Source organism: Neoarius graeffei, chromosome 21 (genome assembly GCF_027579695.1).
Source record: "Neoarius graeffei isolate fNeoGra1 chromosome 21, fNeoGra1.pri, whole genome shotgun sequence".
NCBI classification, from domain to species: Eukaryota; Metazoa; Chordata; class Actinopteri; order Siluriformes; family Ariidae; genus Neoarius; species Neoarius graeffei.
In genome coordinates this window covers 23,599,044-23,612,602 of record NC_083589.1, presented here as the reverse complement: position 1 = coordinate 23,612,602, position 13,559 = coordinate 23,599,044, and the positions used below count along the sequence as shown (strand labels likewise).

Here is a 13,559-nt window from a genome sequence, read left to right as displayed (position 1 = left end):
TTACTGTGTTTTTTGGATCTTCTGAGCTTTGGTATTTTTGCCTTTTCTTTTCTGTTTTTTTGGCTTTTGTTTTGTACTTTTGGATTTTTTATTTTTTCCCTTATATCTTCTGAGCGTTTTTGTATCTTTACTTTTTGGATATTTTTTGTACATATTGTAAATAAACCTTTTTGATACTTTTTCTACTTCTGCCTTACGCCTCTGCCTTTGAGTCATCCCCCTGGTGGCCTGGTGGGGGTTTGCTGGATTATCACACCAATGCACCAGGTTCGAATCCCAGCAAAACCCTAACACATTTTCTCAGTTTAAACATTTGATACGTCATCTACGTTCTATTCTGAATAAAATATGGAAATTTGAAACTTCCACATCATTGCATTCCGTTTTTATTTACAATTTGTACTTTGTCCCAACTTTTTTGGAATCGGGGTTGTACTATCTACAGTATAATGATTCCTGATCCAGGTTACTGAGCTTTTAGAAACTTGAGACATTAAGAATTTACCCTGAGTGTTCCAGAGAACTGAATAGAGAACCGAGAACTGAGTAGGTCATGACCACAAAATTCTACTATCTGTTCCTTTAAGGTGCTATCCTACATATACACGGCGCTACTCTGGTACATGTGAAATGGCTCGTGATGAATGTAACGTATCGGCCTCACTGCTACGTTTGTTTCACATGGACGGGACGCGTGCAGTTCATATTCTCGGCACAACAGCCATTACCACTTTTGAATTGCTCTGGATGGAACCTATTGGAGAACCTGAGGGCCACTGTCAGTGATGTAACAACTTTTGACAAGAGGTGATCTACTCGAGCACATAAATTTGTTTGTTTGTTTATTTAAAAAAATGAGAAGCAGAGAATAGTCTTTATAAACCACCCACTGGAGTGTTTCATGTTTTATTAAGATAGCAGTGCTGATACTTGTAACTGTTTGAACTGATTTGGTTGTTAATGCATATAAGTGTTGAATCAGAGCAATCTTGTCCATTATAAGAGTAGTATGAAATACAAACCCAATCTTATGTTCCTCTAAAATGTATTAAATAAAGCCAGATAATATAAAATCCTCACTCTCTATTCCTGATCTTAAGTACTGCTTTAAGAATCTGAAGAAACTTATGAATGTGATATATTTCATACTTGGTTTGGAGGAAGCTGTGTTTTATATTTCTTCAGATTCACCTGTTTAACAGAGACCTACAGGTTTTGTGCCCAAATACACTAGTTTGGTATTCGGAGCTATCCATAATTCCCTCTATCTTGACTAGAGCCCCAGTCCCAGTTGAAGAGAAGCAGCCACATTGCATGATGCTGCCACCACCATGCTTCAGCATGGGTTCATTCTTTGGATGATAAGCTGTCTTGTTTCTTTGTTTGTTTTTGTGCACCAAACATATATTTTAGAATTATGCTCAAAAAGTTCTACCATGGAAGAACTTGGAGAAGAACTTGGTTTAAGCAGGCTTGAATGCTTTTTGTTCTTGAGGAACTGCTTCAGTCTAGCCGCCCTACCCCAAGTACAGACACATGAACAATACAAGGGATTGTTAAGTAAGGTCAATCTAATCTTTTCCACATTTTCCTCTCAGTTTGATACGGAACCTCACGCTGTTCACTAAGGACCCTGATGTAAAATACCCGACTCAGGATGAAGTGTGGAATCAGTTTGAGCAAGTATTTCAGTCAATCTCAGGGCTGGTCTCATATGCACCTGTTTTTAAAGAGTACATTTACCAAGGCCTCCTGCAACTCTACAATGACAATATCTTGTATTTGGAGATGAGGACTGACCTTTACCAGGTTGGTGAATATTGAGTATGGTTATTCAGGAAGTCATAGTGAATGCAACGATGTATTCATTTCCAGGCAAGGTTTGTAACTGACTAAATGATACTGCTTTTTTAGCAATATTAAGCATGATTTTCTGCTTCAGACATATGAACTTGATGGCACCATTCATGACAGAGAATGGACTATTCAAACCTACAAAAATGTAACGGAGCAGTTCACGCTGGAGTATCCAGATTTCATTGGGATTCGATTAATTTATTCTGTTGATAGGTAAGCTGACATGGAATTACATTTGACAAGTTGTTCTGGTACAACAATTCCAGAAACTTGTAGACTTGACCCAAGTTGCACTGAAGCTGTTTTGTCTGATTTTCCTGGCTGAATACTTGAAGACTCTTTTTATGTTGATTTTTGTTGATGTTGACTGTCACTCATCTGTATATCTTGTGAATGCTTTGCTATTTTGAGATGCGTCTCTTCTGCTTCCTTGTACAGATCACAGAACCTGTCCATGGTAAAAATAGCAGTAAGAGATACTATTGAGATGCAAAAACGATATCCAGAGATTATCGCTGGCTTTGACCTGGTGAAATCCTTTACATGACTTTATGCCAAATCCATAGTAGAAATACATCTGGTAATGAAATTCTGTTACGATCTACAGTAATTTAATGATCTAAATTTGGGATTATCTCTTGCTGTAGGTTGGGCAAGAGGATAAAGGAAATTCCATCTGGTATTTTCGAGATGCTCTATCAATTCCTGCTGAAGTGAAAGCCAAACTTTCCTACTTTTTCCATGCAGGCGAGACTGGTAAGTGTCATATTAATATATTACATATACAGACAATATAACTCACATTCAAATGTTTACAAAAGAAGATATTTTGTTCTGATTTCTTCATAAATACTTCACAACACCCTGGCAAAAAAAAAAATTAAATCTATGAAAAAGTTCATAATTAAAAGGAAAATAAATGAGTTGCTTAAAGGAACATCTTGTGATTTACACTGTGATTTCTGGTGTCTTTTGCATGAATAATAGTGTGTTTAAATGCATCTCAATCCACTTTACATCCCTCAATGCAGGCATATTTGGACAGTCCTGCTTATACAATGGATCAGACTCTCAAACTACCTTTATTCTTTGAAGAGAATTGGCATTAAGGGGTAACTTATAGGTTTAGCAAAAAATAAATAAATAAAAAGGACACCTCATATTAGGCAACCATTTGGGCACTCCATCATGTTTCTTCTTATACCGTATAGGGCCACCCAAAATTAGTGAGGGGTTTAAAAAGAATATTCCTCAGAGAAATATAGGAAGGGATTTGGATATTTAACCCTCTACGGTACATATCATCATGAGATGATTCAAGGTATCTGGAGGAATTTCAGTGCATAAAGAGCAAGGGCACAAGCCTAAGCTGAACACTTGTCATCTCCGATCCCTCAGACAGCACTGCATCAAGAACCGTCATTCATCTATAGCTGATATAATCACATGGGCTCGGGATTACTCGAGCAAACCTTTATCAAGCACTATAATATGGATTTACATCCACAAATGCCAGTTAAAACTTTACTGTGTAAAAAGGAAGCATTATCTTAACTGTGTTCAGAAGCACCATTGTCTTCTCTGGGCTTGGAGGCATCTGGGATGGACCATCACACATTGGAAACGTGTACTGTGGTGAGATAAATCAGTATTCCAGATCTGTTTTGGATGAAATGGACATGGTGTGTTTTGCACCAAAGACGAAAATGACCATCCAAACTGTTACCAGCAACAAGTCCAAAAGCCAGGGTCTGTCATGGTATGGAGTTATATCAGTGCCCTTGGCAAAGGTACCTTGCACTTCTGTGATGGCAACATTGATGCAGAAAAGTACATTGAGATTTTGGAGCAACATATGCTGCCTTCAAGAAGACATCTTTTCCAGGGAGATTTCAAAACACAAGGCAAAACCACATTCTGATCACATTACAAAGGCATGGCTCTGGAAGAAGAGGGTGTCTGTCTCCTCTGTCCCCAATAGAGAATGTGTGGAGAATTCCGAAATGAAAAATATGACCATGATGATCCTGTATTGTTGCACACCTTCAGACCTGTTTGCAGGAAGAATGGGACAAAATCACACCTGAAACACTTCAACACTTGGTGTTTCCAATCCCTAAACATCTTTTAAGTGTTGTAAGAAGGAGTGGAAACACTATAAAGTGGTAAATGCTTTACCGTCCCAAATTTTTTGAAATGTGCTGCAAGAATCAGAATTAAAATAAGTGTTTATTCTGAAAAGCTATAAAATTCATGAGATAAAACATCACATCATGTGCTATTGTATTGCTTTGAGTGCAATACAGGTCAAATATTATTTACAAATCATTGTTTTCAGTTTTAACTTCAATTTGAACATACTGTCCCAACATTTTCTGATTTGGGCTTGGACCACAGGGTCACCCTCAAGGGCACTTTCACACTTTCCCTATGGGGCATCAGCAATGTACACCCCAGTTCCTCCAGTGTTATGTAATGCCTCATTGTGTGTTTTCCTGTCCACACACTCACAGCCAAGATCCTACAGCTCTGGATGTGTGCCAAAGTTTCCTGCACCTTCTTTAATGTCCACATAAAGGACTCATGCCCTGTCTGAGACCTGGTACTGGCTGATACATGCCATATCAGAGCTCTAGATGGCAAGAGCTGTATTAACAAAATGACAGATAATAGAACATCCAATAAAAGCAGTGCTTAAATAACTATGAAGGTACTTGTGACTGGTTTGAAGAGACTGCAGTTTGAAGAGTTCATTAGATGAATGTCATTGCGAATAATAGCAGTATGATATGATAACACCAGGTAAAGCTCATCAGAAATATTCAGTCAAAAAAAATGTAAATCACATTTGTACACAAACTGCTCCCCCATTACAGTCTCTGAAATCAGTGGTCTGCCCAAATATCAATCAATAAAAATGCAGGGATATGGATTTTTGGTTTTGTCCTATTAAAATCTCCTTCTGAAAAAGGGTGTAAAAAGTATCTTTTTTTAAAATTCTATCCACATTCACTGGATATGAGCAATCGCACACTCTGATTGGCTACTCTACTACTAGGCTATCAGCTCATATACCGTGAGTAGAGAAAAACAAAATGGCGGAGCATGTTGCTGAACCAACTGAGGACAAAATAAAAACTCTACTTGAAAAAAAAACCCCAAAAATACAAAAAAAAGCAACAAAATATGGAATAAAAGTATTTGATGGTAAGAACATATCTTTTTTCAAGAAATATTTATTATTATTATAGCATTTTTCACAAATTGCTACTGTTATTTCACCAGTTTGTTTACATTCTAAGTAGAAATGATTTTGTCAGGCGTTTTGTACAAAGTTTTTATTTATGGAATTTGCCAAAAATAAAAATGCTCTGTTTCTCAAAATCCAGTGAATGTGGATAGAATAAAACAATTATTCCACTCCATCTCATCGTACATAGTTTATAGCCAACTCGGTGCTACGTGCCTCGTCAGCTATCAGCTCATGTACGACTCCGATTTCATGGAATAACTTAATTATTGAGTATGATTAAGGATTGTACCACCCAAACACCTTCTCAAATACACCCTTATTGCTTAGAAAATTGTTTTATTGGTGATAAATTGGTGCCATGGTCATGCAGTGGATAGTGGTGTTGCTTCATGGCAAGAAGCTTTTGGATTTGAATCTGCTGGTCAGCAGGGGCCTGTCTGCATGGAGTTTGCATGTTCTTGCCATGCCTGGCTACTCTAAATTGCCTGTAGGTGTGATGGTGAGTGTGTCTCTCCATATTAGCCCTACAATATAGATTGGCGACCTGTCGAGGGTGAACCCTGCCTTTCATCCAATGTCAACTGTGATTAGCTTCAGCTCATCCATGACACTCCGTAGGATAAATGGCATAGAAAATGGATGGATGGATTAGTGATAAATGACCTGCACTTGAGCTTTAGTATAATGAACATCTTAAAGTTTGAAGATATTTGGTTTCCTTTTCTGTTCAGTCTGAGATGATCTATAGCTTCTGTATGCATACAAATGCATCTGAATGTGTTATATCCTTTTGAGACTTACTTAACTATAAACTAATCCCTAATGTTACTTTGATATAAACATATTAAATACATCCATATTACAATATAGATTATCATCTTGTTTATACTGTAGTGTATGTGTGTTTATAGGCTTATACGGCACAGATGTTGACGGGAACATTCTGGATGCTCTGTATTTCAACACTACGCGTATTGGGCATGGTTTTGCCTTGGCACGCCATCCCCTGGCTAAAGAGCTCTCCAGAAAACTGGGAGTGCCAGTGGAAGTATGTCCTATATCCAACCAGGTACGGCATCAGTATCAAGTGTTGATAAAGCAAATAGAAGCAAATAGACTGCACACAAATACCATATCCCTATAGCTATTTTGCTAAATATGAATGTTTTATTGTCTTTGGGGTGCTTTGATTCAATTATAGGCTCCCTTAGTCCCTTCCATTTAAATACCACTAACATATCAATCACGTTATTCACAAAATACTGACATACAAATGTGCCATGATTAGTTAAATCACACACATCAGAAAACAGTTGAAGAAAAAATGCCCAGCTACATTCTGTATGAATACTATTCATGAAATAGTGATGATATAATTATCAGTTTAATTAGCATGGGTTTTTGAAATTAGCATGAAAATCTGCAAGTTCAATTGACTGTGCCAAACAAAAGCCTTTAAAGGCACATTTTATAGGAATAGTTTTCTTGTACCCCTTTTCAACCAACAGGGAACGGGTTCCGTTCTTGTTCGTGCACCAAATTTTGTACTGTTCAGAGCATTTCGACCAAAAATAAATTGGTTCAAAACCTGAAAAGTTAGTTCCCAGCTGGAAGCAAAATATAGCTGTTTTTTCCAGCACGAACCGTGACATCAATGGTCGTGTCATTAGTTTGGAGAGGAAGCAGAGTGCAGCAATGGAGAACGCAACGGAAAAGGATATATCTTCAGAAAAAATGGACTGAAAACAAATATCTCTAATAACAGAACAAAAATTTGCAGGTAATCAATATGCTCTGATATATTGCTGCTACTGTTTACTCCTGTTGTGAATTGTGCAATGCCCTCCGTTGATGATGCATCATTGATTTACTATGGTTCTGAGCAAAGCTAGTTCTCTAGCTGGCACCAAGGTTCAAAGAATCCTGAACAGAACTGGTTCCAGAACCTTTTCTCTGTTGGTCAAAAAGTGGCATTGGTGGTGGTCCACTATATGGCCAAAAGTATGTGGACACCTGCTATCACACCCATATATGTTTTTTCTCCCAACAAAGTTGGAAGTACACAGTTGCATAGAATGTATCCTGTAGCATTACAATTTCCCCTTCACTGGAACTGAGACCGAAACCTGTTCCAGCATCACAATGATCCTGTACACAAAGCGAGCACCATGAAGACATGGTGTGTTAAAGTTGGAGTGGAAGAAGTCAAGTGTCCTGCACTGACTGAACACCTTTGACATGAATTGGAACACCAACTGAATCCCAGACCTCCTCATCCAACATCAGTACCTGATCTCAGCAATGCTCTTGTATCTGAATGATCTGAGCTGAAAGAGTGGAGCTTATTATAACAGCAAATACACAGGGTGACGAAATCTGTAATGAAATGTTCAACAAGCACATATGAGTATGGTGGTCAGGTGTCCACATGCTTTTGTGTGTATATATAGTGCATATGGATACCTGTCCTCCTCTTCACGAATGTCGTGGTGGATTTATATGTATTGTAGGTGCTGAAGCTGGTCTCAGATCTGCGAAATCACCCCGCTGCAGTGTTAATGTCAGAGGGCCATCCCATGGTAGTGAGCTCCGATGATCCGGCCTTGTTTGGCACATCTGGACTCACCTATGATTTCTATGAAGTCTTTGTAGGAATTGGAGGTCTGAGTGCCAATGTAGGCACGCTGAAGGAGTTGGCAATGAATTCAATTAGGTGAATGACTTTGCTTTGTAATTAGATTAAAGCTTTTTTTTTTTATGTTTGAAAGAAATTTCCGACTGACTTGTTTTGTTTGTGTACAGGTACAGTTCCTTGCCAGCAGTGCTTAAGGATAAGGCCATGGCCTTATGGCAGCAAAAGTGGAGCAAATTTATATCGAAGTATTCACCATAGTTACTGAAAGTTGAAGAAAACATTTGAATGACATTTTCACACTGAAAAGGAAAAAAAAAACCAACAACCAACAACTCTCTGGTGAAGCCATAGTTTATTGGAGTACTTTTGCAGAGATCCTTTGGCTATTTGACTAAATCCTGACATTCATGTTTTCTAAAAGTCTCCATCACATAAGGCTGGGGGATATTGTGATAATTTATGTTACAATATGCTTTTCTGAAATAAAGTGGAACTTGTGGTTTTATTTTATAATAAAAACACAATTCAAGAACAGAATTTTAGTGAGACAAAACTATACTGAAAAAGCTGCTTATGAATATGAATCAGTTTTAAGCGACATTAACATTGAATGACTACAAATCTGGCCTCCAGTTCATTAACTTTTGTTAACTCCCAGTAAAGTTGCTACGACTATGAACAGTTTTCAGTGTAGTCTTTTCTGAACACCTCAAAACCGAGCCTTCCAATAAATATCACTCCACTGCCTCTATCCACACAATAATACATTACTTATAATAATGCAGAGCAATGCTTTTTTAATTTCTGATCTGTGAAAACGTGTATAAAATAAACATGCATTCTGCCTGATCAATACGTGTGTCTTATTTTCAGACAGTTGATCGAATGTTACGTGGCAAAATAAAGCCAGATCATTGTCTATATTGTTTAAGTTGTGTGGAAAAATTTGGCCAGGAATTTGTTTCTATTCATCATCAAACTTATTTCATGAACAAAAGTTTTTTTTTTTTTAAATAATAACAGTGTAAACGTTCGCTGGATGTGGGTGGAGCACAGAGGACGGCAGGACAAAGGCTGAGTTCGCAAAACAGTTTTATTCTCACTTTTCAGCGGAAGCGGTTTTCTCTCTCAGACACACACACACACACACACACATTCTGGTGCTCGGGTTGTAGAGCTCCTCTGCTCTCGCTCTCCCTCCTTAAATAGCCCGGTTTACTGGGGAGAACACACACAAAACATAGATTAATCACACTCAGGTGAAGCGATTCTGCCACTTACCTTCCCCAACTCCGCCCTCCTGTCACAGACCGGCGCTTGACCACGCCCCCGCTGCCACATACCCCCACCGCCCGACTCAGGCCGGGCGCCCGTCCGGCCCGCAGCCGACTCCCCCCCCCCTTGACGGGAGAGGAAGTCCGCAACGACCATCTGCGCCCCCGGCCTGTGGACCACCTTGAAGTTGAAAGGTTGGAGCGCTAGATACCAACGGGTGATCCGCGCGTTGGCATCCTTCATGCGGTGGAGCCACTGGAGGGGCGCGTGGTCCGAACAGAGGGTGAAAGAGCGCCCCAGCAGGTAGTAACGGAGGGCGAGGACCGCCCACTTGATCGCCAGACACTCTTTTTCGATAGTGCTGTAGCGCCCCTCACGCACCGACAGCTTCCGGCTGATGTATAATACTGGGCGATCCTCTCCCCCCACCTGCTGGGACAAAACGGCCCCCAGCCCTCTGTCCGACGCATCCGTCTGTAACAAAAAAGGGAGAGAGAAGTCAGGGGAGTGTAACAGTGGCCCCCCACACAGTGCAGCCTTTACCTCAGAGAAAGCCCGCTGGCACTGCTCCGTCCACTGGACCGGATCTGGCGCCCCCTTTTTAGTGAGGTCAGTCAGCGGGCTGGTGACGTCCGAATAATTAGGTATAAACCTACGATAATAGCCAGCCAGCCCCAGGAACTGTCTCACCCCCTTTTTGGTCTTGGGCCTCGGGCAGGCCGCAATTGCTGCGGTCTTATTAATTTGGGGACGCACCTGCCCGTTACCCAAGTGGAAGCCCAGATACCGTACTTCCACCCGCCCAATCGCACACTTCTTCGGGTTGGCAGTGAGCCCCGCCCGCCTCAGCGACCTAAGGACGGCCCTCAGGTGTTGCAGGTGCCGCTGCCAGTCATTACTATAAATGATGATGTCATCCAAGTAAGCGGCCGCATAGGTGGCGTGGGGCCGGAGGACCCGGTCCATCAGCCGCTGAAACGTAGCGGGCGCCCCAAACAGCCCAAATGGAAGTGTGACGAACTGGTGTAAGCCGAACGGTGTGGAAAAGGCCGTTTTTTCCCGGGATAATGGAGTCAAGGGGATCTGCCAATATCCCTTCGTCAAATCCAGTGTCGAGTAAAAGCGAGCCGTGCCTAGTCGATCGAGCAGCTCATCAATACGAGGCATTGGGTACGCGTCAAATTTAGACACCGCGTTGACTTTTCTATAGTCCACACAGAACCGGACCGAGCCGTCGGCCTTGGGAACCAAGACCACCGGGCTGCTCCAGTCACTGTGGGACTCCTCGACAATGCCCATTTCGAGCATGGCCTGAAGTTCTTCCCGAACCACCTTTTTTTTGTGTTCGGGTAATCTATAAGGACGGCTACGCACTACCACCCCCGGGGGCGTCTCTATGTGGTGTTCTATGAGATTGGTGCGACCGGGCAGGGGCGAGAACACATCCGAAAACTCGGCCTGCAACTGGGCGACCTCCGTGAGTTGGGTCGGGGAGAGATGGTCTCCACAGGGGACCGGAGAGGTGCGAGATGCCAATGACCTTTTTTGGACCTCCGGCCCCAGCTCCGCCTTCTCCGGAACTACCGACACCAACGCCACGGGGACCTCCTCGTTCCAGAGCTTCAGCAGATTGAGGTGGTAGATCTGTAGCGCCCCCTCCCTGTCCGTTCGCCTAACCTCATAGTCGACGTCCCCGACTCGCCGTGTGACCTCGAAGGGCCCTTGCCACTTGGCGATTAATTTGGAGCTCGACGTGGGCAGCAGGACGAGTACCTTCTCTCCCGGAGTGAACTCTCTAAGGCGCGTGCCCTTGTTGTACAGGCGGGTTTGCCGTTCCTGGGCCCGCCGCAAATTCTCCTGAGTTAAGTGGGTGAGTGTGTGGAGTTTTGCGCGCAGATCCATAACGTATTGAATTTCATTTTTGCTCTGCGAAGGTCCCTCCTCCCAATTTTCCCGCAGTACATCTAAGATGCCGCGCGGCTTACGCCCATATAATAATTCAAACGGGGAGAACCCCGTGGAGGCTTGGGGGACCTCTCGCACTGCAAACAACAAGGGTTCGAGCCACTTATCCCAGTTACGTGCGTCCTCACTTACGAATTTTTTGATAATATTCTTGAGGGTGCGGTTGAACCGTTCGACTAAACCGTCCGTCTGTGGGTGATACACGCTGGTGCGGATCGGCTTAATACCCAGTAGCCCATACAGTTCGGCCAGTGTTCGTGACATAAACGAGGTGCCTTGATCAGTCAGAATCTCTTTCGGGATTCCGACCCGGGAGATGACGTGGAAGAGGGCCTCTGCAATACTACGTGCGGAGATATTGCGAAGAGGCACCGCTTCCGGGTATCGCGTTGCATAGTCCACCAGAACCAATATAAAGCGGTACCCTCGTGTTGACCGATCTAATGGCCCGACGAGATCCATCCCAATTCTTTCAAACGGGGTCTCGATTAATGGTAGGGGGCGCAAAGGCGCTTTTGGAATGGCCGCGGGATTAACTAACTGGCATTCGCGGCACGCCGTACACCACTTACGGACGTCGCCGCGAATCCCCGGCCAATAGAACCGGGCCATTATCCGGGCGAGTGTTTTATCCTGCCCGAGGTGTCCCGCCATGGGATTAAAGTGAGCCGCCTGGAATACCAATTCCCGGCGGCTCCTTGGAATTAACAACTGGGTGACACGCTCCTTCGTCTGAGTGTCCTGCGTCACTCGGTACAACCTATCCTTTAAAATGGAAAAATAGGGGAAGGTCGGGGTGGCGTTCGGCTGGAGCGTTTGACCATCGATTACTCTCACTTGGTCAAACGCGTGTCGCAGAGTTTCGTCTCGCGATTGTTCCAGTGGGAAATCCGCGAGGGATTCCCCAATAGAAAGAGGAGGGGCCGGGGGCTCCTCACTCTGTCGCGGAGATGACGTAGACGGCTCTGCGACCGCAGCTCCAGCCAAAACGACACCGGGACCCCCACCCGCTAACCGGCAGGACCCACTCTTTACTAGGTGTGCCATCAACCCCCGGAATCCCGGCCAATCAGTCCCCAAGATCAAAGAGTGGGTAAGGCGAGGATTAACCGCCGCCTTTACTATGGATTTGTCCCCTCTGAAATATATGTGGACCGACACCAACGGGTAGCAGTGAACATCCCCGTGCACACACAACACCTTCACCCCTTGTGCTCCCCCCAATGCCTCGTCTTGCACCAGGCTTTGGCGGATCGAGGTCTGGTTGCAACCCGAATCCACCAACGCCTGATATGTCGCCCCTTGTACACTTACCGGTATGCGATACGCTCCGGCCTGATCGAGGGCAGCCTCTGGCGCGTCGGGGATCCGCACCACCGCCCCCACCTCCATCGCGACACACTGTTGCTGCAGGTGGCCCGGTTCCCCGCAGCGCCAGCAAACCGGCCCGGGCCTCCCCTCTGCAGCTGTGGTTTGAGGGTCACTCACCTGAGGGGGGGGAGAGACAGACACAGAAGGGAGAAACGGGAGGGCACCACGGGTGCGGTGGGCCGGCTGGGGTGGAGCCGGCCCCCGCCTCCGTGGTGGGGGAATGGGGCGAGGACGGGACACGGGAGGAGGGGGAAGAGAGAGAGAGAGAGAAGAGGAGAGAGAAGATGACAGCCGTTGTCCTGCCGCCGGGACAGCCGCCAGATGATCCTCCGCCAGTCCTACGGCCTGATCCAGCGACGCCGGGCGGTGGCACTGGACCCACTCCGCGGTTCCGGCGGGTAGGCGGGCGATGAATTGTTCCAGCGCCACCTGGTCGATGATCCCCTCGGCGTCGCGATCTTCGGCCCTCAGCCACCGCCAGCAGGCGTCCCGGAGCTGCTGGCCGAACGCGAATGGGCTGCCGACTTCCTCCATTCGCAGCGCGCGGAAGCGCTGGCGCTGCTGCTCCGGCGTGCGCCCCACGCGCTGGAGGACAGCCCGGCGAAGGTCGGCGTAGGCCAGCCGGTGGTCGGCGGGGAGCTGTAGTGCGGCTAACTGCGCCTCTCCCGTCAGGAGGGGGAGGAGGCGCGCCGCGCGCTGCTCCACCGGCCACCCCGAGGCTTCGGCGACCTGTTCGAACAGCGCGATGAATGCCTCGGGGTCGTCCTGCGGGCCCATCTTAGTCAAGGTGATGGGAGACGGGCCCGCGGCCGGTGCGCTGGTGGACCCCGCCGACGCGAGGAGGCGCCGGAACGCCTCTCGGTCTTCCTGTTGAGCCAGCACCAGGGCTTCGAAGCGCTGCTCCTGCTCCTTCCGGAGCGTGACGAGTGCCTGGTGCTGGCTCTGCTGAGCCGTGGCGAGGGCGTGGATCAAGTCCGCGAACGGGGAGGACTCCATGGGGCTGCAGGACAGGTGCTCCACGATCCCGGGTTTCGGCACCACTGTAAACGTTCGCTGGATGTGGGTGGAGCACAGAGGACGGCAGGACAAAGGCTGAGTTCGCAAAACAGTTTTATTCTCACTTTTCAGCGGAAGCGGTTTTCTCTCTCAGACACACACACACACACACATTCTGGTGCTCGGGTTGTAGAGCTCCTCTGCTCT

At 45.4% G+C, this 13,559-nt stretch overlaps 1 protein-coding gene across 9 annotated transcripts in view; it reads left to right on the top strand.

Moving 5' to 3' along the window:
• Positions 1–8,598, top strand: part of LOC132869586 (adenosine deaminase 2-A-like) — a 37,880-nt gene extending 29,282 nt beyond the window's left edge. For all 9 annotated transcript variants that reach the window (XM_060902847.1, XM_060902840.1, XM_060902845.1 and 6 more), the window contains 8 exons: positions 588–807; positions 1,599–1,809; positions 1,943–2,070; positions 2,296–2,386; positions 2,505–2,613; positions 6,022–6,179; positions 7,621–7,823; positions 7,913–8,598. In XM_060902847.1, coding sequence (XP_060758830.1) covers positions 588–807; positions 1,599–1,809; positions 1,943–2,070; positions 2,296–2,386; positions 2,505–2,613; positions 6,022–6,179; positions 7,621–7,823; positions 7,913–8,003 — 1,211 coding nt within the window. In that variant the 3' untranslated portion in view covers positions 8,004–8,598. The remainder of the gene's footprint in view (positions 1–587; positions 808–1,598; positions 1,810–1,942; positions 2,071–2,295; positions 2,387–2,504; positions 2,614–6,021; positions 6,180–7,620; positions 7,824–7,912) is intronic.
• The last annotated feature ends 4,961 nt before the right edge of the window (positions 8,599–13,559 follow it).